The sequence below is a fragment of the Tyto alba genome, unplaced genomic scaffold (genome assembly GCF_018691265.1).
Source record: "Tyto alba isolate M040663 unplaced genomic scaffold, T.alba_DEE_v4.0 Super-Scaffold_21, whole genome shotgun sequence".
Taxonomy (NCBI): Eukaryota; Metazoa; Chordata; class Aves; order Strigiformes; family Tytonidae; genus Tyto; species Tyto alba.
The window spans coordinates 12,138,694-12,164,734 of NW_024881295.1; the positions used below are offsets into that span (position 1 = coordinate 12,138,694).

A 26,041-nucleotide genomic window follows, 5' to 3' on the forward strand; every position below is an offset into this window, starting at 1 on the left:
GAAGGCGGTGTGCTTGTATGCACAGTGTTTTGCTTACTCTCCTGTGCTTCCTCCCTTCCCTTACAGGCCTGGTGAGATCCTCGGGCATGTTTGGGCCAACCCTGGGCTTCCTGCTTGGATCTTTCTGTGCCAGCCTCTGGGTTGACATTGGCATTGTGGATATTGGTAAGAGACTGGAGTGGTGCATTAACTGAGAAGATAACTGTATATAGGAACCTGCATGCCAAGAAACACCTTCCTAGCTTACTACTCCAAAAAGGAGGGCTCTCTAGAGAGGTTTTCCTACTCAAAAGCTGTTGTTATTTGCATTTTAGTATTTACAGCATTGTAGTATGACTGGAATAGCCCTTGATGCAAGACTCCTACCTCAGTGCAGAAAATTTTTGCACTTCTTATGCATGTGCACACACTTGTTACACCCTTACTGCACAGCTGAGAACAAATGAGCAAATGAAAGGCCATTCCCACATTGAGGGAAAAGTGAAAGGCTCATGGACACTTTCAACACTTGGGAAAAATTATTTTCTCTTAAAGAGCATGCAAGTCTCTAATCCCAGGGAAAGTTTGTGGAACTTCAAGGAAAAACTGTCAAGTTTAGAGGTGGAAGAAGGAGCAGACAGTGGAAAATTGGGAAAGAAAAGTTATTTTTGGGTGGTAGAGGGCACTCTTGCTGTAACTCATTCCCTCAGAAAGTGTTGGAAGCTCTTGGCACGGAAATGTCACCATGGGTCTAAATGGAGACATCTATATTTGACTGCAGGGAACTGATTTGATACAAGCTGCATTTCAGTTCTTCATATGAACCATAAACCACCTTTATTCTGCTCTTTAAATAATATGTATAAGGATACCTATAGTAAGGGTAATTGCTCTGCATGATATTTAATCTACTTTCTTGTCTTTCTGTATTTTATAGATGCCATCAGCATAAATCCTAAGGATACCCGTTGGGTTGGTGCCTGGTGGCTTGGATTGCTTATCTGTGGAGCAGTCAGCTTTATTGCTTCATTGCCTTTCTGGTTTTTGCCTTACTCCTTACCAAAAGAAGGAGAGAATAAAAACCTGAAGATTAGTCATTTGCCTGTGCAAGATCACTGTAAAATAGACCCCCCAGCTCAGCCACAGTTAAAGTTCTCAGAGGCAGTAAAAGGTGAAAGATTATTGCCCAAATGTTTGCATGTGAATTCTCTCTCATGGGTTCATTCTGAGCTGAGTATGGATTTGCACAACCCTCAGCAAAACGCACATTTCTGCAGTGCAAGTGACAGACAAAAATGCTCTCTTTAATTTGTATTATTATAATTACATGCTAAGGGTGTGTTTCAGTCCTCTCCTTATGTCAGCTGGAAAAATCTCATGCTGTTGCTTTGAGCACCAGAAATTCTCAGTTCAACATGGTAGTTGTCATATGATGTATTACAGCCATAATCCTATGATTATAAAGGAAGAGGGGGGAAAACATCCCATCCCTCATTAATGACCAATTCACAGCTGCCAGGTTACTGTTTCACTGAGACCAACATATGTGAGAGAAACATGGGGCTAAGTACTACTCTGGCGGTCGGAGTGATTTCACTGGATTCATAGCTCCTGTGGATGAGCTCAGTGATGCTAAATTAACCTCCTACAGGCAATATCAGACCCAACTACCCATTCTGGACTCCCCCAAGGGTCTTGTTTGTATGTATGTATGTATGCATGTACACCCCTTACTGGTCAGGGCAGATATATTTTGAACTCTCATCTTTTAGGCAAGCATGCCAACAGCCAGACTACAGGCTAAATGAAGGGTTTTGTCTTTAATTTAATGGATTTGGGTTTTCTCATCAAGGGTCTCAGGAAAGGTTCCAGCCTTTTGCTGGGTCAGGTGCTCCCTTTCTCTGAATATCAGCCTCATGTGAGGCTCTTGTGTAGTTTGTGAAGGTTCCTGCTTTAGGCACCAAAATTTTCACTTGGTACTTTGTAGAGTCTTAATGCTCCTCTAAGGACACTCTCCTGCACAAATATTGAGAGTGTGTTGCAAGCCTTAGTGCCTTTGATGAATAGTCCTGTATCACACACAAGATAATCTGGGGTTTCTGATTCCCAGTTCAACATCCATTGTGCCATTCAACCCTGCTGCTCCTGTAAGTCATGTTTTGGCAATGAGGAAAACACTCACTTAGGCAAGCATATGTTTAGATAGGCAAAGAATTATAACCTGCAATACAGCCAGTAATTAAATCAAAGTTAGTTTTATTATTTAAATTATGTCAAAACAACTCTTCTCTGTGTTTAGCAGGGTGTACAGCATGTACCTCTCCATTGCAGATTTCTTCCCAGCTCTGAAGAAGCTGTTTGGAAATCCAATTTTCCTGGTTTATCTCTTCCTCACTATTCTGCAGTACAATTCTCTTGTTGGGTTGATAACCTATGAGACAAAGTTTATGGAGCAGCAATTTAATGTATCAGTAGCAAGAGCCATCTTTCTAATTGGTAGGTACCTGTCTTTTTAAATTCCAGTGTCAAAAAGGAACCTTTTCTTTGTTATTTTGCTTTCCTTTTTAGGAGGAACTTCTGTGAACTTTTTGAGTAAAAAAAGTATGCAGTAGTTTATTCTTACCATATTTTGAAAATGGATGTTAATTTTAGTGTTAATTTCCCTGGTGTTCCCAATTTAGTGAGCTAGAAGATTATTAGAACTAGGTGGATTTTTTTTTGTCTGAACATTTTTTCAGAGTAAGATTTGGGTTATGAATGTGTCTGTTTTCATGAACAAAAACCACACATATATTGTAACTAAATAACAATTAAAAGAAAAAACACATAATTTAGCTAATATCTAATGAAAAGTGTGGTTTTCCTTTTCAGAATAACATCTTGATATAAATGTTCTTCCATTTTGATTACAAATGGATCAAAATGATTACATTTTTAGTGCCTTTGGGCACTAAATTTTATAAACAATAAGAAACCAAAATCTAAAATTTTGAGTCATTTCATTCAGCTCAAAGGTCTTTTTCTATTTGACAGTTCTGTCAAAAATGAGTTCTTTGTAGTGTTCTACAAAAAAAAGAATGCTGAAATTATATTAATCTTAGAGTGATTACTATGGTCTCATAATCTGGCAAAAACCCCAGGGTATTTGAGGTCATTGCAGAATTGATATTCCATTACTTTAATCTGAATGCACCCTGCTTTGCTGCGGGTCAGGTACAAATATGGGAAGAACTTCCTTTTTCCTATCTTTTTCTGGATGCAGGGAAAGTTTTACAAAAACAACATAACAAAAAAAAACAACTACACGAAAACACACACAAAGAAAGGCAAAGCCCTCACGATAAAACCTTGTAAAAACTCTCTATCTAGCATGTAAATATGAGGGCTAGAGTTTATGAAGTGCTGAACAGATTAAATCTAAATGCAGTCTTTCTGTGATTTACTCTTAGAGCAAAATGGAATCCAATACAAAACCAGATGCTGCTTCCATTCATGTTCTGTTTTGGAGATTTTTCCTTTTGTAACTTTCAGAAAGTTTAATGTTTTTTTCTAGATGAAAAAGTGCCCATGAGCTAATACATTTATCTTATTTACTCCAGTTTCTAACAGGTACCTGTATAGGTTTTGTTATATCAGTATACATTCAAACAACAGTATAGTAAAAAGGTACAGAATATTGAGGAACTAAGCTTTTTAAAGTCATAACATGAAAATGAGGAAGTAAACAAAATTACTTAAAGGTAATAAAAAGTATTAGAACCTCAAAGGATCACTCTGAAAATAGGTCAGTATGTAATACTTGGAAATCAGTAGAACCAGATTTATTCTAAAAAAGGCCAATGCAAGTGACAGCAGTTAACATTATTATTACCTTCTATTTGCAGGTGTAATACTTTTACCCATCACAATCCTGGGGATGTTTCTAGGAGGCGTTCTCATCAAGAAATTCAAACTTCACATAACTGAGATGGCAAAGTTTGCATGCATCACCTTTATAGTGGCATATTTGTTAAACCTCTTGTACTTTACGTGCAGTTGTGAGGTGCTCCAGGTGGCTGGTTTGACTGCACCCTACTCTGGGTTTGTATCCCCTGGGTTTGTCTTGGTTGTGTCATTTGTCATGGTTGCTTCCTACCCCAAGCAGAACATGGTGCACACACATTTATTCCTCTACTCTCACAAACTGACCTGGGTTTGTGACTTCATCTGGGCTACAAACCTGATAATCTAGAAAACATTGTGATTTTAATTTAGATGAGTTCTGACATGTGTCTTCTCTGTTGATTTACTGTAGTGTATTGCTATATCCTTTTGCATAAAAAAAAGAAGTGTCTATTTAAAAGCAACAAATTTTTGTTGCAATTGACTTATATTAGGTCATCTGCTACTTTCAATCAGTGTGGTTTCAGCTAGAGTGGAGCTACTGTGATTATATCATTTTACCTCTCTTTGGCAGTGATATACACAAGAAAATCTGAGGTTTTGAGATAGACTTTCCAGGCTAAAATAATACCTAGAGTTGGGGATGGGCAGAATATCCCAATTTTGTTTTTCAAATTTTATTTAAACCAGACATTTATTTTTATAAATTGTTTATTGCTGGATATTGACAATATACCTCTATATTCAGACAAATTGCTAATTAAGATTAAATGTATTGCAGACAGATTAAATTTTTATGCTCTATTTCAAAGTTTTCATTTAAAGCTGGTGTCCTCCTACCATGTAGGGACTGGGATGTAAAAAAAGTGTTGAAAGTGGCTTCCCCATAGTGCCCCAATGGCTTTGCCTCTAGAAGGGACCATCCTCTATATCAGTAGTTATCAACCTCCCATTTCCCTCAGTACCTGGAGCTGCTGACCTGTCTGTGCCCATTTTCTCAGCAGGGAGGTAGAAAGCAGTCATGTCAGGAGTGTGTGCTGCCCAAACAGATGTTCCTCCTCCCTTACCAGGACCATGGCCATGTTTCTTGAGAACATTTTGCTGACTCTAGCAGCCTGCCACAATTGCCTACTGTTTAAATTTACCTCAGTCTGGTTCAACAAATTTCAAGGGATTTTAAAGGATTGAACTGAATCCAGCAGGGCTTGCAGAATTTTCAATTCAGACAGAAACTCAGTCTTGTGTTTTCTGAAACTGAGCCTACGTTCAGGGAAGTATCTAAGTTGTCTTGGCTAACCTGACACCCAGTTCAACTTTGAGGTTAGTTGCATAAAAGATGTGAGAGGCTTGTGCAGCAGAGATAACTCTGGTTGAGTACAACATCTGATACTGTAGAGTGAATTAAAAATAAGCAGAAACATCAAGGCAGAAAATACTGAAAGAGCAATTACAGTTTCTCCAGGAGAACAAAGACTGGAGAATTTAGCACGTGTTAGGATTTTTCTGGATAAGCAATTCATACTGTTTTATCCATTTAACAATTTGTAGTTTGAAGGTGAGCAACAGCTTGGTGAGGGCTAAACCCCCCACTTATTTTCCCTTTGAAAAGACTAAGGAGAAATGTAGCCCCCTTGAGGTGTGTTTTGGATTGAGGGGTAAGGAGGAAGCAAAGGCAAATTTTGAACACTTTTTCCTTTATATTGTGAGTGACTTTAATGCAGGGGCGATTTTTAGGTGGTGGACTTGTAACACTTTCTGAAAATTGAGCCCTGCTACCATGCCCTCATAATCATGGCCACTGTTTAGATTCTCAATTCTAATTGTCATGTGTTTAATTTAACTCCTTGGTGCCTGACTTTGGTGGTTCTTACAGAAATATTGGTAGAAGTGGAATCTATGAAAGTCCGTGATAATATACAACAAGAAATGAGATCTAATAAGAAATAGGGCTCAAGCCTGTCCCAGGTGCAGGGCTGTTGCTGCTGAATACAGTCAGAGCTGAGACAGAAGCACCACTTCTCACTCGGACACATGCAACTTTCATTGCCACTAACTGGCTCTGATCCAGTGAAAAAAATGTCAAGGACATCTTGCTGCTGTAATTTTATGTAGTTTTATATCACCACTCCTAACACTCAGATACGGTATGATAGCTACTTCTAGGGAAAAGCATATCCAGTCTATAGGTGCTAAGAGATTCTAGGCATGATTTTCTTTTTCTTGGGTTGAGCTTTCAAATGAAAAAGTAATACCAAATATTCCCTCCCAGCCAAGGCTACCTAGTTCGTGAGTTCCATGCCTTTTCAGCAACAGTCCATAAAAATATTAATGCTTGATGAAAAATCTTGAGAGCTCTGGTTTAGCTGAAATTAACTTAGTCTCTGTATGATAACTTCACAGTCTATTGGATGGTAACAGATACCAGTCCATGATGATTGCTTCACTTTCTTCACATTTTTCCTGCCTACTCTGTGACAATTTGTTTGACTATATAATTTGAGCAAATAATTCTTTTATTTCTTTCCATTTTCTTCTAGATTAAAGCATCTCTCCTCCCCCAAAAACAGCTTCATGGCCAGTTGCAATGTTGACTGCAGCTGCAAGCTGGATCAGTGGGACCCTGTATGTGGGGATAATGGGATCACTTACATGACAGCCTGCTTTGCGGGATGTAAATCATCAACTGGGACGGGAAAGACTATGGTAAATATATAGGTGGATAGATGATTATTTAGTAAGTCTGTCACTGTGAGGGTGGTGAGGCACTGGCACAGGTTGCCCAGAGCAGCTGTGGCTGCCCCCTCCCTGGCAGGGTTCAAGGCCAGGTTGGACGGAGCTTTGAGCGACCTGCTCTAGTGGAAGGTGTCCCTGCCCATTTCAGGGGGTTGGACTTTAAAGGTCCCTCCCAACCCAAAATGTTCTATGATTCTATGATTCTAGATATAGCTAGATTGTTTCATCTATTAATTTTTTAGCTTTGTGATTAAGAAACCCTATAGACACATATGTCCATTCTGTACAGTTTAACCTTGTAGATAGAAACTGAGTGAGTGCAAGGTTACAGGGAGGGTTTTTAAGAGAGTTGGGGTCAGGTAAATGAGCTATTCAGCAAAGACATGAAAATTTCAGACTCTTAAATTACATTTCTTGAATGATTTTATTTCAATTCTTTTAAATTTATTTTCTTCTCAGCAAGACGACCATAAATTTGGCTTTAAGTTTCTCAGTAAATTTCTTATTGTGTAGGTACAATACAGCTAAGAGGGATTTGCTTTAGAAGACCTTTACTAGTCTGGTTGTTTATACTAGCAAAATCCTGTGTTGTCAATTAATGTGTAGCAGATCTGTATAAAATTGTGACTGATGGTTTTACAAACTGTTACAGATCATACTGGAACTGCCTGCTTTCCTGAGCTTCCATGGCTCAGGAAAGCAAGTCATAAAACTAAATTGTACAGCCAAGAAGTCCCATAAATATACATCTGGCCATTTTGTTCAGTGTCTCAGCAGCAAAGCCATTTCCAGGACTTCAAACAATCACACCTTGGCAAGACCATTAAAAACAATAGGTTTGTGGAATGTGTGCAAATGGTCGAGTCTTCTGGCAGAAGCAGAACTATCTTCATGTAACAATACTGAAAATGACAAGCAATGCTTTCAGGCTTTTATCCATATATCCCAGCAATATTCTCTTGCTGCACTTCAGGGAAATTGGCTTTCAGACCCATGTCTCCTGCTAACTTCAAAGGCTGTGAAACAGTCCACTCTCAATCCAGTGCCAAATGCTGGTTTGGATACATAACAATAGATATTCATGATTGCATTTTTCGGTCCACATCTATATTTTTATTGCTACTCATCTACTTCATAGGATTCCTGTGCAGAATGACTGGATAACAGTCAATGTCTGAATTGTATAGCTTTGACCCATTTTAAGTATACACAGAGCACCTTCTGTCCTAGTAATGGCATGGCTGAAACTAGAGCCACATTTGCTTTGTGCCTGTGGAGCCTCTCAGAGTGGCTGGAGCATACCAATGAACTTAGACATCAGTCTGCAAAGATGATTAGGGAGGTCCTTTCAGTGTAAACAACAGCTTGCTTGTTATGGGGAGTGAAAAATCTAGCTACTAAAATAGTTTTGTGCTATTGAATTCTGATAAATAAATTATTCTTCTCATTTTCTCTTTTCAGGTGTTTCACAATTGCAGCTGTGTGGAAGGACAAGGGCATGGGCTTGGCAATTCCTCGGCAGTATTGGGACAATGCCAAAGAGAAAGCTGTACCAAAGCATTTCCCTATTTTTTAGCATTACAGACTGCATGTGCATTTATTTTAGCCTTAGGAGGCACTCCTACATACATGATTATGTTTAGGTGAAATACTTTACCTTACCTTGACCATAGAGCTTGGGGAAAGAGAAACAGAATATGGTATCTACTATTTCATTCCTATTGTGAGAAATGGCATGCTGATGAAACTGGGGCCCTGAGTCTTTGCCTGTGCTCTGAAATCCATCTCTGTTCAGAGGCACAGCAAAATGCCTGTCTGCCAATTTAATTCCAATTTAAGTCTGAGTAGATACTTTGGGGATGAAATGGGTGGGACTTATGCTGATCCTGAACATTAGTTTTCACTTCCAATGACAGGGATGTTTTTAACAGAGCAATGAACTTGAAATAAGATGCGGTGCTAAGCCATATCCAAGGTGACTATGCTGTTCACATTACTCAGGAGAAAAACATTCAGCTTTGTTAAGCCTTGTTGCCTCAGAATGTTTTCTGTGTTGTGAGAAGTCTGATACTCCCATTTTTTGTTGAGCTGGTATAAACAGAGCTGTGTCAGCAGCAATATTTTTTTTTTTTTAATTTTTATTCCTTCAGTTGTAAAGCAGCTCTGCTATTTTACACTCAGAAGAAAAGACAATGTTCTGTGCCTTTCACGTGGAAGTTTCTTTCCACTCATGCTCATGGGTGAATTGCAATCTTCAGTAGTCAGTGCACATAACTAGGTAGCTCTGATGGCTAAGCTGCTACTTCTTGTGCAACATTTCTAAGTGCAGCCATTCCTAGGGCATGCCTGGGTTATGGACAAGGCTAACTTTGCTGGGCAGTTTTCAGAACACTAATGTGTATAATAAGAAGATTTTCGAGTTAATGCTGAGAAGAGGGTCCTCTGATGTATAAACTCCAGTTCAGGAAATGGGCTGGCCCTCCTGCCCTGTGCCAGCTCTGTAATCCCCTCTGCTTTATGCCAATACTTCCAGTTCATCTGATGGACACAGGCTGTTTCTCCACTGGTAGGAATGAGGTGCTTTTGAGGTGACTCACGTTCCCTGTCTTTCTGTAAAATGCTAGAGGCAGAGGTAGGCTTTAACTGCATGTAGCTAGCAAGGGCTGCACACCCTCGTTCCCTCTGTTCACCACTGTAAAATACAGCCCCTTCTAAAGCAAGACAGCTTCATGAAGGTAACTTATGGATATGAACTGCCTATTTTTAGTTGGTTCACTTTAATCTTCCCGTGCATCCTCTCCCAAAAGTGTTTACAATCTGTTCTCCTTGGATTCAAGATCAGTTTCTGTAGATTCTCCCATTTATTTCAATGTGAGTTCATCCACTGAAGTCAATGGAAGAAGGCTCTACATCTGAACTTTAACTTTGGTGAATGTTTTCAGTTAGGTTTTGAGTGGGCTGTGCTAGGTAAGCCACAGTACTCTTGCAATGGGGCACGTGCAGATGTTCACAGGATGGCTATAGCTACATTATTCTATTGTTCCTCAAAACAATGTACTATTTTTGTTTCCTTTTTAGATCTGTTTCACCAGACCTGAAATCCTTTGCTGTTGGGATTGAAACTTTAGGTGGTAGAGTACTAGGTAAAACTTCATTTCTTTGTGGGATTCAAGTATGTAGTCAAAGATATAGACCAAATCTAGCCAGTGCAACACCCTTGCTCCAGATGAGAACAAAAGAAATTTTCCAAAATTTTTCTTTGTAAGCAGATTATACATCTCAAAATGTTTGGAGGAGCTTGGATCATGTTTCCTGGTATGTAATTACATATTATGATTATCTCTTCAGATTTTTTTCTATGCAGAAAAGGAATCAGGCAAAAGAAGGAAATTTCATTGGTTTTTTTTTTTTTTTTTTTTAAATTCATGGACACAACTACCTGAGCTTGATCAGTCTGGATATTCTTAACACCTATGCTCCCTTTTGCTGACCATTTTTCAGTTAGAACTACCATATATTCTGCCTATTATTTATTATTATATTAGTCTGCCCTCCCTCTAGCAAACCTTGTCTTATGTTCATTAGTTTGATGATTTTTGAAATCCTCCCCATGCAGACAAGCCCAAGTAGTCATCTGGATTTCTCTCTGAATCTCCATATTTTAGCTGAATGCTGCAGAGAGTCAATCTTGTGCTTTTATGAAATAGTTTTTTTCACAAAACTGCACATTATCTCTGAAACAGATTACTGATTATACTAAAGCATTATGACTGTGTAAAAGAAATTCTTTTAGAACTACATAAGTAATACACTTATTACCTAGTTGTTTTTGAGCAAGTGCTTAATTTCAGCCCTTTACACTCAGCTAACCATTATTAATGGCAAATTGCTGTGTAATACGTGAATAGATACATTGGTATACATAAATATTAATATATCATGGCAGATAATTCCACACCAGGGACTGAAAAAGAAATGTTGGTTATATAATTTCTTTAAACAACAGAAGTTACAATTCTAATGAAAATGCTGTTAAAGTAGAATTACTAACAGTGCCCTCACTGAATATAATAATGCTTTAATCTTCCATCCTTTCAACTTCCTTTAGGTACTTGCTTAAATATTTTCACAAATCTTGGAATCTTAAAGCTGGAGCTGGATGTTTAGTCCCATTTTATGTAGCCATAATTCAGAAACCCCGAGATTCATTTCCTCATTTCTTTACCATGACATTAAATGCTGAGATCTTCATGTCAGATCGTGTAATAAGAATTTTTTTTTTGCAGGAGGACTCCCAGCCCCTATTTATTTTGGTGCTTTGATAGATGAGACCTGCTTGAAATGGGGGACAAAAAACTGTGGGGGATCTGGATCTTGCCGCGTATATGACACGAAAGCATTCAGGTAAGCTGAAATCTTTGGTAAGGAGTTGGGAATTTGTCTTCTGAGGCAGCTTTGGGCACCAGGGACCAAGCTATGCTTTGCCCATGAGAATTGTCGATAGAATGATTAGGATACTAAAAGCACTAAAACTCCTTACTTTGACTAGGCTTTAATAGAGCAAATAAGCCTTTTTTGATTCATTCTAATATATGAAATTGCAGTACACTACCTTACATTGCGAATTAGTTCCTTTGTTGAAGCCTTAGTGAACTGGATAACTGTGTGATACTTTGGCTTTGTGGGAGACTGAAAACCTGTGGATTTAGTGTAGCATTGAAGATGCTCTTCCTCATCCCTAATTTCTCTGCTTCCTAACATATAAGGCGCCTCACAAAATCCACTCGGAGAGGGGACCCAAACGACTGGTGGTGCGTGGAGAGCTGCAACCAGGAGCACTGATTGCTGCCCATGAGGGGCTGAGGGAAGCTGGGACAACCAGCAAAAAGCCCCAGCTGGTGCAGCTCCTCCCATCCCAGTCCTAAAATACGGACTGATGAACAAGAGCACTCTTTAGACAGGAGGCATTTCTGCTGGGAGTGTAGGACCTGAGTAGAACCTGCTTGGGTCTACATATCATGAAATTGTTTTCTGTCTGTTATTTCTCAAAATGTGGAGCAATATCTGGCTGAGATTAGATGATTAGATGGTTTTGCCATGGCGTGTTTGGTATCTTAATTGGTTCCACTCAGAATTGGCAAGCTTTATTAATGTAAACAGATTTTGTCACTTTTTTTTTTTTTTTTTTTTTCCTAGAAATGTCTATCTTGGCCTCATTGCAGGACTACGGGCAGGATGTTGTCTCTTATACATAGTGCTCTCTGTTTTAATAATGAAACGCTTCAAACCAGATGGCAAAGAGATAACAAATATTAAAAATACAGAAAGATCAACCAACAAAGAACCAGCTACTGCCAACAAAAATGAAATCCTTCCTAGTGCAAGAACCTCAGAGGAGAGTGAGGAGACTTGTATGTAAAAAAGAAACAAGGTCTTTTCATAACTTTGTCTATGCTTCAGTTTTTCTAAGCACAACAGGAGTCTAATTACTGACTTAAACAGCTAGTTTACATTTTGGGGGGTTCAAGAAAATATCTTTGAAACATTGACTTTTAATTTGCTTTATCCTATCTTCTTTCTTTCCTCATCTGAAACAATAAGGGGAAAATGTTTTCAAAATTTTGGGGAACTCTCCCATCCTCTTGCTCTCAGTTCCTTTCTAGACCAACAGTAGGACTAGACAAAATTTTTCAAGTGTCATAAATTTTATTATGATTGAAAAATTAAAAAGAAGAAATCTGCAATAAGCTTCATTTCCATTTTCATGGACTTTATTTCAAGTACTTTTCCTCAGCTCTAAATCAAGTTACACATGCCCAGTTGCTCTGATGGCCTTTGCTGTGTAGTTCGTGACCAGAGCTCTTTGTTCCAGACTGGGCCCCACAGCTCATGCTCAGGTAAGAGCCCCGGTGGCTGTCAGTGAGCACCCTCTGAACAAGAACTGCACAATGACTCTGGGGTTTGGCTTGAACACATTAAACAATCAAACTGGATTGCAAACAAAAGAAAGGGGTGTATTAATTTTTCAGCATATCTCAGTATTGGGTTTCAGTAAAATTACTCAAAACTGATGTAATAAAGTGATAGGTGTTTAAGTTTCTTTGATTTTTTTTTTTTTTTTTTTTTGTGTGTGAGTGTTTGTGGGCATTTTTATCCTAATGACCACTGCATTTATGCCACATATATATATCGATTTCCTTTATTGTTCAAAGAACCTCCAGTAAACCTTGAAATACAGTGCTGAAAGCTTGCAAATTCACAGCTTTCCACAGACAGCCTTGCCCAGAGAGAATCTTCAATAAAGGATGTTTCCAAACACCATTACTGGGAAAAAAAGTCTCTCAAAATATTTGATGTGTGATATTTCATTGACATCCTTCATGATGTAGCTTCACAATGGGAGCATATATGCCTAGTAAGATCACTGCAGGTTTTGTCTCCATCATCACAGCCATTTTGCTTTCTTTTCTGAAGGGTATCTCTGTTCCCTGTGATCCTGTGCACAAGCCTAAATCTAGGAAATAAGCTTTTTTTCCTAACCTTAAACTTCCTCAGGACATGGAAGAGAGCACTGCTCTAATATGAAGAAAATCTGCCACCCTTTATCTGAGAAAGTAACTGAGCAGAGGACTAAAGAGAGGGACTCTCTGTGTTAAATGATGTTCTGACTTTTTTTCTGCCATCTGCCCTGTGTAAGTGCAAGAACAGGAATGGGAAAAGGGTCGATGTGGTACTCACTGAAAACAAGTTCTTCATATCCTGGCCTTGAGGAGGGAGTTGTTTACATTTTATTGCTTAAAAACAATGACCAGCACATTTGGATGTCTTTTACAATCACAGATCTGATTATAAATTTCCAGTAGACATGGGGAAGCAGTGTGTATTATAAAGGAGCAGGAATGAAAGCTTCTCTAGTATGGATGATATCAATATTGCACCTAGGCCTGGCAATAATTAAAGAAAAATCCAAGTTCCGGAAACCCCAGGAATTTTACACAGAGAAAATAATGGTATGTCTTTCTCCTTCTGCAAACAGTGTTTTAACATTGAATAAATATTCAATGCTCTAGAAACACTCCTGATCTGAGTTAGACATATAGACTCAGTCAGGTGACTCATACTAGCATAATTTCCCTTTTACCTCTGTTTTTTTTTGGTATTTATTTCTACACATTGCTTTTTATATTACAGGTTTTTTGATGAGAGCATCTTTTGCACCTATTTCCTGATTTTCCCAGGAGGTAATTTTTTATCAAAGGTCCGTTGATAATTGATGTCAGACTAGAAACTATATTCTGGTCAGGTCTAATGATTCATGTCCAGATATTTACCCCAGATGCAACCTGGTAAAGTCAGCTCTTTCAAACAAATAAGACTTAACATCATTCTTTATAACAGTCCCAAATCAATAATAGCATAAGTGCTGCCACAGGTGCTATTAAATGAGCCTCTGGCTCAGTGTACTCCCAACTCCAAGGCTGTATCACTTGCCTGCATTTTCAACATGCCCTGTTTATTCTGTGCAAGTCTAAGCATTCTCCTGGGAATGGCAGGTAGAATTTCTTCAAGGGAATAATTTGTTCTTCAACATGCAACTAGCGCAGAATATATAAAAAAATTAAATAGATGGTCAACTGAGTGACATTTTCCAAAAGTTTTTTATGCCCTTGCCTCTCTCAATAGAGAATAAATAGGGACATTCTGACTCTGGTTTGATGGCAAAGCTGCATTACTTTTTCTAGTATCAAAACTGGTGTCTTTGTCCTGTGTGATAGCTTTGTCAGCATGCTCAGAGCTAACTCTGGCATCTTTGAGCTCCATCACAAGGAAGATCCTCTAGGAAGGAAGAGAAGCCTGTTGTATTCTAAGGTGATAAGAGAAATTGTTAACCAGGAAAGGTATTTTGGAGGCATATTTACAACTACACCAGTCAGGCATGCTTTTGAATAAAGATGACAAACCAGGTAGTTTAGGGACCATTACAGACAATGGTGGCCATAAATCATGGTAATTCCACTGAAACCAATGAAGAAATAGCAAAACCAGTGAATTTTTATGAGACTGTGGGAGGTTTAAGGTCATGAGCCTTGTGTTTACCCAACACTTGTTTGAGGCTATCAAAAAGCCCTTTAACGGCATTATCAAAGTCCTTCTCTCAGAATAACTATGGAAGTAAGAGCCTTATCCCAGAAGCCAGTGCAGTTATTTGGCATTTCTTTACTTTTAGATGTATAATCAAGCAGACATAATGACCTATGACTACCTGTTTTTATGATATTTTCTAGTTGTTTATCAAAGAGAAAAGAAACACAGTAGCCCTAAACCCACAGTTTTCTGTACACATTAGGATCATGTACCCTACAAAGACCAAGTCCTCCTATAGGCTTTGTGTCCTCATTATCAACAAGTCCTGTCTATCCTGACACAAAACTTAATTGGGAATAGAATACTAACTGTAGCAGAATAAAGAGAAAATACTTCAGGCTATCAAATTAATTTGAAAACATTTCAAGTATTTTAACGATATAGCAGAAGGCTAACATTAGATTTAGTCTACCAGTTTTCCACTGAGGAATATATTGTCATTTTACCTACCTCTAGTTTGGAATATGGTCAAAGTTCTTTCTAGCTAAAACTGTTAATATAGATCTGAATCACATGTTATTTTCTCCAGTGTTGCTTATATATCTTACTTTCAAATTAATTCTTATTTTTATTCTGAGCTACGAAAGCATAACTTAATCATGGTTCAGGTCAACCAAGAAGAAAAAATAAAAAAATCCTTCTATGAGTGCATCTGAATTTTGAGGCCAAGCAGATTCCTTCATGGGACATCTCTGCACTAATATTAAAGTGGGCAGAGTCTGCGTTTTATAGAAGGTAAATGATTTGTTTGTGTATGGCCATGGATGTGGAAGATGGAGAGCGGTCATGGGAAACATGCAAACATGCTGTATGTGTCCCAAGGTGCCTGTCCATCTCTTCGACAAGATCTACATTATGGGCAGGGCGGACTCTTGAGCCCCAGACCTGCCTAACACACTAGCAGCACCCTGCAGGACATGGCAGCACTTAGCTTAGATCTGAAAACCCAGTGTTGCAGACTCAGGTTAAGAAAGTTGAGGCACAGTTTTTCTCTTGTGCAGTCAGGGCTCTTAAGCATGAAAAAAAACATGGACATGGTATCCATGACACAACCAAGTGCAGCACAGTGGAGTTATTGTGTGGGTTTGGACAGACTGCATGTTGTATCTGTGCTAAATTTGGTCTCCTCTGAGACAAACCATGGTGTCACTGTGCTTATGGTCCCACTTTAGTTCCTAGGACTTCTCCATGGAATGAACTGCTTGAGGCAGAGATTGACTTCCACTGGTTTAGGTGGAATAAAGGAGCCACCCAGAAAGATTGGAAGGCCCGAGATGTTGAAGCTGATAGTTAAGCAAACGCTTCCCAGGCATGAATATAGGCTGGGTGATGAGTGGATTGAGAACAGCCCTGTGGAGAAGGACTTGGGGGTATTGGTGGATGGAAGACCGACTATGAGCCAACAATGTGCTCTCACAGCCCAGAAAGCCAGCTGTGTCCTGGGCTGCATGAAGAGCAGTGTGGCCAGCAGGTCGAGGGGGGGATTCTCCCCCTCTACTCTGCTCTCATGAGACCCCACCTGCAGTGCTGTGTCCAGCCCTGGGGCCCCCAGCATAGCAAGGACATGGACCTGCTCAAGTGGGTCCAGAGGAAGCCATGAAGATGATGAGGGGGCTGGAGCACCTCCCCTGTGAGGACAGGCTGACAGAGTTGGGCTTGTTCAGTCTGAAGAACAGAAAGCTTCAGAGAGACCTTGTAGCGTCCTTTCAGTGCTGGAAGGAGAGCTACAGGAAAGATGTAGAGGGATTCTTTATCAGGGAGTGTAGGAACACAGTGTTGGGGTAACAGTTTTAAACCAAAATAAGGTAGATTTAGATTTGATATTAGGAAGAAACTTCGCTGTGAGGGTGGTGAGGCACTGGCCCAGGGTGCCCAGAGCAGCTGTGGCTGCCCCCTCCCTGGCAGGGTTCAAGGCCAGGTTGGACGGGGCTGGGAGCAACCTGGTCTGGTGGGAGCTGTCCCTGCCCATGGCAGGGGGGTTGGAACTGGATGGTCCTTAAAGTCCCTTCCAACTCAAACCGTTCTATGGGTCTATGATTCCTACACAGCTGCTCACCCATGCCCCGTGCTGGGAGAGCTCTTGCATGGCCCTGGGTGTCTCTTGTACATAGGATAGTGGTTGGGGTGTAGGACTCGAAGCAGAAAACCTGGGATTAATTTCCAATGGGACTGAAGGATTGTTTTTTTTCCTTATATGTTCTAAAGGTGCTGTAAAGTGATTACTAGATTTAGTGGAAAAGAAAAGGAGTAACTTCTGAGTGATCAAGACTATTAGAAAGCAACAACAGGCCAGCAGATTTGGGTAAATCAGTGGAATAAACTTTAAAGAGAGGCTATGCAGAAATTGTTGTAAAGGAAATACAGGTGGAAACAAAGTATTCTTATGGCATCCTGGAGACTTCGTCAGAATAAGACTTACGTGATGCAAATTAAAAAAACCCGAGAAGTATTTATAAAATTATTATAACAGATCTGCATCTTAAACCAGAGACATTCTAAGTCAGTGGCTGTCATACCTAAGTAATTCCTCTTCTCAGCCATGTTGCACTGTAAGGCATTTATATAAATATGCAGCATTTTCTTCTCCAAAATCACCAGGTAAGAAATTATCAGAGGAGTTTAATATTTCTCAGTAGGATATACTGCTGCATAAATGAACAAGTGATCTTAACTGTTATCTGCAAATATAGTAAATTAATTAATCTCATCTGAATGTATATTTATCTTATTATCATCTAATTGATGGAACGCTGATTCTATGTATTAGCTCCTATCTCTAAAATTAGTATTATACTAGATCTCAGACTTGGGTTTCTTGTACACCATTCTGCTACTCCCATAGCTCAGACAGCATTTCCACAGGAGAGGTGTTAATGCAGTTTCAGATGAGTCCAGAAGGCATCCTCCAAGAATATCCTTCTTTAGGTGGATCAATATACCTTCAGCCATGGCTGTTGAACTTTCCTACGGAGAGTCCATATGCATCCCTGTAGGAGAGCTGTGGCTTGTCCCCTGCAGCTGCTGGTGGCCCTACTCACTGCACCCTTCAGGATGTGTCTCCCTGATAACAGAAGTGGGTCACTAACCTGGCTCACTTACACAGGGACGTTGGAGCTGTGAGGTTCTGATTCATAATGAACAGCTCTGCCCAAAAGTGTTGGTCCTCTTCCCTGCAAGCCATGGGCAGCTCCTGCCAGCACATCAGCCTCCTGGACACAGCTGTGTGTCATGGCTTGAGTTGGTTGTAACTGCATGGACTTTTAGAGCATAGCTTCAGGGTGAGGTGGCCTGCTGGAGTTTCCTTCCCTAGAAATCCAGACACCCTTGGTCTGTCCTTAGACTATAGCAAGGGCCAATATATGTTAACAATGTATACAATCATAGAGTTTGTGCTCAAGTCCAGACTTAACCTGACAAGACCAAGGAAACCTGAAATATTACTCTAGTACTAATAACAGATTATAGTAATAATAATGATGATGTGACCTGAAATACCTAAGGCGTCCTGCTGGGTTTTATGTATTGATTGCTTTAACCTTTTCTAAAAGCTGCAGGTGCATAGGTGAGAAAATAATCTCCCAAACATAACAGATAGATTTCTACATAGAATTTTATTTGTCATAACCAGCTGAAGGTACGAATCACAGAAAAGTATCATGGCCAATTATAATATTATATCAGTTGGAGAGTGGCTCATTGGGATACCTGGTTTGGAAAGAGGAGCATGTCAGCACATGAATAAAACTGCAAGTGAGATGAAGAATTGATTAAATATGGCTTTAGGAGACTGTGAAGTAGTTTTCTGTCAATACTTAGAAGTGTTGATCTGTGCATTCAAAAGATGATCATGAGTTTAGAGGGAGAGTTCCATCTTTTTGGTGACGTATTTTAGGTAATTTAGGTAATAATTTTTAGTTTAAAAGCATTACTACTCAGAACTTTTCAAACATCTAGTACTGGGCTTGCTGAATAATGCATTTCTTAAAAAAAAATCATCAGGACATCTCAAAAAATATTTGGATTTATAATTTTTAGGAATTTTGATGTGTCATTTCAGAGCCAGCACACAAACAGGTTCAACCCTTCTTAAGATAATGGATGTTTACCAAGCCCTGATTGGCTTTGTCCTGCAAATACATGACTTATTTTGATCAGTAAAATGTCTAGGTCATAAACTTATAAATGAGCAAGATATGAAAAAAGAGGAGATTTACACTGCAGTCAAATGTACGATCACAGCTGAGTGAACTTACCCTACAGAATCCAGCTACCACCTGTTACAGTGATGAAGAAGACACCTTTGCATGGGCTTTACAAACCCACTACTATTTCTGGGAAAATGTTTGGGCTGAAAGCCAAAAACCTGTGCTGAAAGCTGGAAGGCAAAGATGTGTTTGTAACTACCGTCATTCAAAGCTAAATGAATTAAAGCTAAACTTCAAGTGGCAGACCTGTTATCTTCAGGCAAAACTTACTCTTAGGTCAAGAAATCAAAGGGTGGGGACTACAGATAAAATCATGTTTCCAAAACACTTATAAGCTACAATATCTTTTCCAGACATGGAAAGCTCATCCAGAATGAGGGAGCAACCCAACAACAATTAGCGAAGAACATAACATTCCAGTTCGTGGGGCTATATCTTTTTAGAATAGGAAATATCTTATGAAGCACTTCCTTACTTGTATGTTTAGTGTGATCCAAGTCATTCAAATAGAAGTTTTCAAAGCACTTACATGGTCCTGTTTCATTATTGAACATGTGTTAAGCTTTTTAGAGTTTGCATCCATTGGGATGCCATTATGAAGTAATCTGAAAGACAAAATTTTAACTTAGAAGTTTGGTTTATAAGTGCTTTAGAAAATCCTATTTTACCTATGATTCCCAAGGTTGCCTTTCTTGGCCAAAGAGATAAGACTGTAACAGAGCAAGGAAGTGAATGCAGACATCGCAAACACCAAAGTAGTCTGTTCAACTTCAGTGTGTCAAAAAATTGCTACCTTGAGTTCATGTGTGAGGGTAACAGATCCTCTAGTGAAATTTTGGAAGATAAAGAATACTCCTTGTGTAAGACCATTCAAATATTTATGTCTAATACAGTAGTTGTTTCCAGCTCAGTTTTCCTTCATTCTTCTCTGACTACATAGCGTTGATAGAGACTGATCTAAGATCTGAAGATACTAGTAGAAATTGTAGTGGAAATATCATGATTTCCATTTTTTTCACTAGATCCCAGAAGACACCATCTGAGACAATAACTGAAGAGCCAGAAAGGAACTGAAATAGCTAATGCTGGTCACTGAGCTCTCACTGTAGAAGGTAAGTTGCAGCAACTTGTAAAGAGGTGATTGCAAGTAGGAAAGTAACTCCTTAACATGATTTTCTCCTCTTCCACTTGAAATTGCACAGTGTGGGGATTCACTCCTGAGTCAACTCAAACAATCCTAGCCCTGAATGCAGTCCCTACCCAGAGGTTGCCTTTTTGGATCAACTGAACTGCATTATTTTCATATTTTCTGTGTTAATGCCAGAAGTTGCACTGAATAATATAGTCTGGTTACTGTAATCAGTCCTGATCCTTGCATTCCTATGTCTTTTCTCTTTTCAACTCTTAATTCAACTTTCAAAATAACACTTAAGATCTGCTGTCTTTCAAAGCCTTCCCATATGTACTCTCTGCTGCTTTAGAAGATAAAATAATTCAGGTAGTACACGTATTTGACACATTTTTATTCTAATTTTGAATGTTTGCCTATCCATGCATCCATAAGTACCTGCTGATAAGGTTTTTTCTTCAATTTTACTTTTGTTGAAGTCTTCAGTCCTCTTGAAGCTTTTCAGGAACAACAGGAATCTACTTGTTCAATGCATTGCCTGCTGTTGCTTTCCAATGAATGACAATAAATGTCAGTGTTGGCACTGGCCACGAGTTCAAATTGATTGCAAGCTAGCAAAGTGCATCCTTTGTTGAGTAGCATCATCAAGACAGAGATAATGACAACTCACTCAATGGCATCAGTGGCAGGTCTTCTAAACCTGCTAATGTTTGGATGACCTTAAGTACTAGCTGTTTAATTTCTTATAGTCCTGGAGGATTTGTCAAACAGGGCTGGAATAAGGGCAGTTATGAGACCTGGATGGCAAAAACATTTCTTATCCTCCATAATGCTTCTTTTCAACCAAGTTAATGCATTCATAAAGTCAATGAAAACAACAAACAACTTTAAATCTCATATATTAAAATGAGGATTAAAAAAAGACTAGTGGGCTGAAATTAATGATGATTCAGAAATGAGTCAGTTATTGAACTCACTTTCAAAATCTGTTTTCAAGAAAAAAAAAAAAAGAAAGAATAGTATGAATAATTGGAAACTAAGGAGCTTTTGCAAGTAAATACTTGCAGGTACTTAGTGTGTGTGGAAGTAAAGGAATTCAAGAAAACATGCACAAGAAGGTGCACTAGGAAAACTAATTAGCACTATTACTGACCACTAGAGAGTACCTTTTAAAAATGAGTAACTACTAAGATACTGGATGAATGTAACAAACAATTTGACATTTAGTTTTTGAAAGACTTGAGAGATCTGACTGCATATGAGACATTTACCCTAGAAGTGAGTAGAACATATCAGTGGCCCTTCTCTGGTCAGGTCTGTGACCCTAATCCAACAGAGTACTCAGGGTGGGCTTGCACAGTCCCTTGTGTTTTCACATTACTCCAGAATGTTTTACCCTGCTACACTGAATTAATTGTACCTTTTAAATTCCAATAATTTTATTAGAAAAGATAACTCATATGGTTAAAACTAAAGTCACTATCTGATGATATGCTGTATTGGACAAAATGTATGACAGATGTCCATTTTGCCAAGAAATCCATTCTATAAATTCTGAAATAAATTAAAAAAGAAAAGCTAATCATTAACACTCTTTCAGTTGAGCATTAATGAGCCCACTTACCAGCTTGGACAGATCAGTGAAGTTATTCACAGTGGATGGATTTGCACCAGTAGATAACCTGTAACCAAAATAAAATTGACAGATTAAGATTTTGTCTTTGTTATGTGTCATATGTCTGTGATACATGTTATTGCCTGTAGATCCTGCTTCAGAATAAAGCTATGATAACATCCATGGGGTAGTATATACCACATAAAATCTGAATGAGCCTTTCTCCTGCTTTGCATTGGTATAGACATAAAGCTCACGGTGCCACACACAGCCACCTTGAACAACCACTTTTTTAATGTGTTTCAGCTTTGTGTTGAAATAGAGACACTTACCTAAAAACACCTTAAGCAAAGCATGCTTAGTTCCAAAAGTATTTTGATATTGATTTTGGACATCAGGTACTTTTTAACAAGTAGAAAACATTCAATACAGTTACTTTCCTGTGCACTAATGAAAAAGACAAAAATAATTCCCTGGCCTGCTTTAAACACAGAAAGTAGCAAGATAGGAAAAGGTTCTTCTTATTTTTATACTTTTTTTCTCCCACCCATGGTGCGTAGCACTGAATACAGTAAATTTATTTCACAGTTCATAGCACATCAGCTTTGCTGTGTTTCTTTTTTGGGGAAGATAATTTCTTAAACTTTTAATAAATTTTTTTATTTGCTTCTGCTTTTCCAGAGCTCATAATGAAAATTATTTCAGCTTATTTTTTTTCTTTGTTTGCATCCATTTTACTCTGAAGGAACATTATTTAAAATTTTCTTCCCTTTTCATGCTCTTTTATGAAGCTCAGAGCTTAATGTTTTCAAGAAACTTATGTTGCTGATAAACTCTCATTCTGGAAACACAGGGAGGTGTCTGTTTGACAGTTACCTGTACTGCTGTTGAGTCCATTTCTACAGGGATGTTACCTGTCCTGGCTTCGGCCGAATCAACAATATGAAGAGGGACCAGGCTGAGGCATTTTAAGTGTGACAAATCAAACCTTTTTTTTCACACTGTTGTTAAGAAACCCCACCTATCCAGGAAACAAACAAACAAAAAACCAAAAAAACACACAAAGAAAACCAACACTAGCACCTGCTGCACACACATCTCACTCCCCTCACCCCCAAATTGCTACAACAACTTCCAGTTTTGTGAATCTCAACTATGGCTCTCTGGGTTTAGAGGTATTGCTCCTAATGTTCAAAACTTCAGTATGTGAAGTGATGCACCTGAATAAAATGACCCTGTATTTCCAAAGAGTTAAGCAAAGGGAACTATGGGTGTATTTACAGCAGTGGCTAAACAAGTAGATGTAGGCACTTAATTCTACTTACTCAATGTGAAAAAACTGTGGCTGTAGTGACAGATTATTCCTGAATTCATGCTGAATTCATACACATCACCAGATATTGCTGAATTCATGCACATCTTTCCACCAGGTAATTGTTGTCACTTCAAAAACAGTGAAAAAAGTATCTAAGCTTTCCTCCCAGAAATGTAAAGATGCTCAAAATTATCTCTCTAGTCTTCTTTGGATCTGTCCTGAACATACGTAGCAGCATTCATCGTTATTTCTTGCCGATGTCCTGCTTGACAATATATATCTTACCCTACTTCAAACGTATGCATCTTGCAGTAGAGATTGCCTTGTTGTGCACGTATGTGCATGTGCACGAACGTGTGTGTGCACAGTGCTTTTTATGCAGCAAGGGCTCCTGGACACAACAGTAGCACAGACATTAATTACAAAGTTCCACTATGAGATAAAATAATTTGTCCTGGTTGCTGTTTCCACCATTGATCCATGACCTACAGCTGCAGCTTTTTAATGATGGAGGGAAGACCACAAGTTTTTTCAAAGCTGGCCACAAATCAGTCTTGCGCACTCTCTCTCTCTCCTGCAGGTGCTGAGCTGCTGTGGCACCCAAAGGCATCTGGGCTTTTCATTCTCATTCTGGCCGGAAACATTTTTTCCACAAGAAAGTGGAAAAAACCCTCGATAAGCAGGTTATGACCTTCTTGTGCCAGCCTTCCTCTCTGTATCCAAAGAGGCCAGTTTATTGTCACCTCCTTGACCTCATGAGCCTGCAATAACAGCTTCCTAAATCTGCTGCAGGCCATAACACCTTTTTTTTTTTGGCATTGTTTATTCCTTGTGCATAATTCTCATAATCTGTCTTCTGGAATTAGGTCTTGTTCTCAGTTAAAACTGGCATATTTTGTTACATAAAATATGTTTTCAAAGGTTGAAGATTTTGGATTAAAAATATTTCACCCAAACACATGGTTTTAAAGACACCATAGGAAATTATATGTGCACCAAGATGCGTTAACAAAATGCTATCCGGACAAATCAGCTGAAAGACAAGCAGAACTACACAGTAGCAATTATTTTCACTGCCAAAACTCACTCCCGAGGTCAGCAGATAGGTGAGGTGGTTCATTCCTAAAGGTCCCACAGGTTGTTCCTGTGTCTGTATCTGGATATGCCAAAGCATTTGCGAATGCAATTGTAAGACAAGACCAAGCAAAGAGTCATATCAGTTTTGGTAGAAGGAGAATCTCTGCCTCCAGTAAATATCACTTAATTTGGGAAAAAAGTCCCATTCTTTTCCTTTCAGCTGCTGCAGTCACTGCTAAGTGACTGTCATGACAGACAACACATTTCAGAACAACTCAGCACTTTGCTCTAACATGTCTATTAACTGTACCCCACCTAGCCTTGAGCATCTATTTTAAAGTACCAACTGGAGAATTCAATCACTGTTGAGAAATGGTACGCAAATATGCATCTTTTTATTTAAAATAACAATAGTTGTCAAGCTCCCAGTGAGGCAAATATGATGAACACCAACCAACACATACACAAAACCAATTTTGAATAGATGAGCTAAAAGCTTGAGCTGAGAAAGTTTCAAGATGCATGAAAATACAGGTGAGTATTTGCCTGCCTGATAAACTTCTAGAACAATAAAGACTCAACACGACAAATTAAGAGTATTTGCAGTAGTCATGGGGTAAAGTTATTGTTTGAGTGTCCTCTGCTGGACAGTACATGGCATAGCAATAAAGCCACCAGCATATGTTTAATGGATTTTGTTTAGAAAGCATCACTACAGAATTCAGAATATTTATTATGTTTATAGTCACTTAACTAAAAAGATTAGTTTTTAATAAAATGCTACAACTCTGAGATTTTTAAAAACAATTATTTCCTTTATGGCAACATATCTGTAGTTTTAAGTAGGTATAAAATTTTGAGCTGAGCTAAGATAAAATGCTTCTCGGAAAAATACTGCTTTTGTTAAATTTGTGATGGAAAATTGTTGCAATTATTCATTTAGATAATTTAGGAAACATTTTGCTTAAAGGCTTTGGTTTTACTGTGAAGTCTGATAGAATTTGATTAAATCAGAATGCTACCATTAGCCTTGAACTTGTCATTCCCGTGGCAGTCTACCACATGGATCTGCGTACAGGGTCAGCATCACATTTTGTGGGCCTTTGGCATGTGGCTCTTCTGCCAGCGGTCATCTCTGACCCCTTTAAAACTGTGGACTGGCTCTATCACATATTCCAAGGGAGCTTTTCCTTTATCTGTTAGGATTTGGGTCAGTTCACATAACTTGCTCTGCCTGTTATTGGTAACCAGGTTCACATAACCACTTTCATACTTTTATGTTAGTTTTTCTTGTTGATGACAGGTTTGCTATTAGTTTAACTTTCTGAACAGTGTTATTATTTATTATTCAATTGTTCACAACATTGTGAAAGTTGTTTCTAAAAGAAACTGTCCTGATTCATGTGACACTGGTCTAAATGGCTTTCTAAATACATGATTCATTCTCTGCATCAGAAGAACCTGGCAAACGTTCTTTGATCTTGCAGTTATCTTCTTTATTCATAGGAGCATCTTCTCTTCCTCCATTCTCTGTAGGCCTGGAGTTCTTATTTTGAAAGTTTGTCTTTATCAATATATAAAAAATGATTCCAATCAAGTAGGAAGGACCTCTTAACACCGCTGACAAACCAAGGTAGACATACCTGTGAGGTAGAGCATAGAAGATAGTGGCAGGCATTGAAGTTCTCAAAGCCACTGAAAAAAATAACTTTGATGACTTTTAAGGATCACCTATATACCAAAAATATCATAGGGGAAAACATTAAAACTCATTCTTTCTGAATAGTACCACAAACTGGACATCTGTTCTTGAAAAAATTCTGTTAAAGAACTGGTAATGTTCATTTTGTTTGTGAAGATAGCTGCAAAGCAAAACTTCCATCATCTTCCCTTTGTTTCTGAAGATTTTTGAATCACTTTAAGGCTTTAAACTTTTTAGGGCTAGAAATATATTGAGTTCT

At 38.7% G+C, this 26,041-nt stretch overlaps 2 protein-coding genes across 10 annotated transcripts in view; one reads left to right on the plus strand and one right to left on the minus strand.

Annotated features, from left to right (window-relative positions):
• LOC104358305 (solute carrier organic anion transporter family member 1C1) overlaps positions 1 to 20,051 on the plus strand; it is a 32,124-nt gene extending 12,073 nt beyond the window's left edge. For 3 of the 4 annotated variants that reach the window (XM_009963882.3, XM_032986241.2, XM_032986242.2), the window contains 9 exons: positions 67 to 165; positions 917 to 1,150; positions 2,311 to 2,475; positions 3,864 to 4,059; positions 6,399 to 6,564; positions 8,056 to 8,237; positions 9,673 to 9,737; positions 10,881 to 10,998; positions 11,791 to 12,915. In XM_009963882.3, coding sequence (XP_009962184.2) covers positions 67 to 165; positions 917 to 1,150; positions 2,311 to 2,475; positions 3,864 to 4,059; positions 6,399 to 6,564; positions 8,056 to 8,237; positions 9,673 to 9,737; positions 10,881 to 10,998; positions 11,791 to 12,013 — 1,448 coding nt within the window. In that variant the 3' untranslated portion in view covers positions 12,014 to 12,915. Of the gene's footprint in view, positions 1 to 66; positions 166 to 916; positions 1,151 to 2,310; positions 2,476 to 3,863; positions 4,060 to 6,398; positions 6,565 to 8,055; positions 8,238 to 9,672; positions 9,738 to 10,880; positions 10,999 to 11,790; positions 12,916 to 19,966 lie in introns of those variants that run through there. The other variant, XR_004406128.2, reaches the window with a different exon arrangement.
• A 1,030-nt stretch (positions 20,052 to 21,081) lies between these two features.
• The window catches only part of LOC104358306 (solute carrier organic anion transporter family member 1C1), a 59,999-nt gene continuing 55,039 nt past the window's right edge, over positions 21,082 to 26,041 (minus strand). For 5 of the 6 annotated variants that reach the window (XM_032986239.2, XM_032986232.2, XM_032986234.2 and 2 more), the window contains one exon: positions 24,492 to 25,723. In XM_032986239.2, coding sequence (XP_032842130.2) covers positions 25,507 to 25,723 — 217 coding nt within the window. In that variant the 3' untranslated portion in view covers positions 24,492 to 25,506. Of the gene's footprint in view, positions 21,756 to 22,564; positions 22,710 to 24,491; positions 25,724 to 26,041 lie in introns of those variants that run through there. The other variant, XM_032986238.2, reaches the window with a different exon arrangement.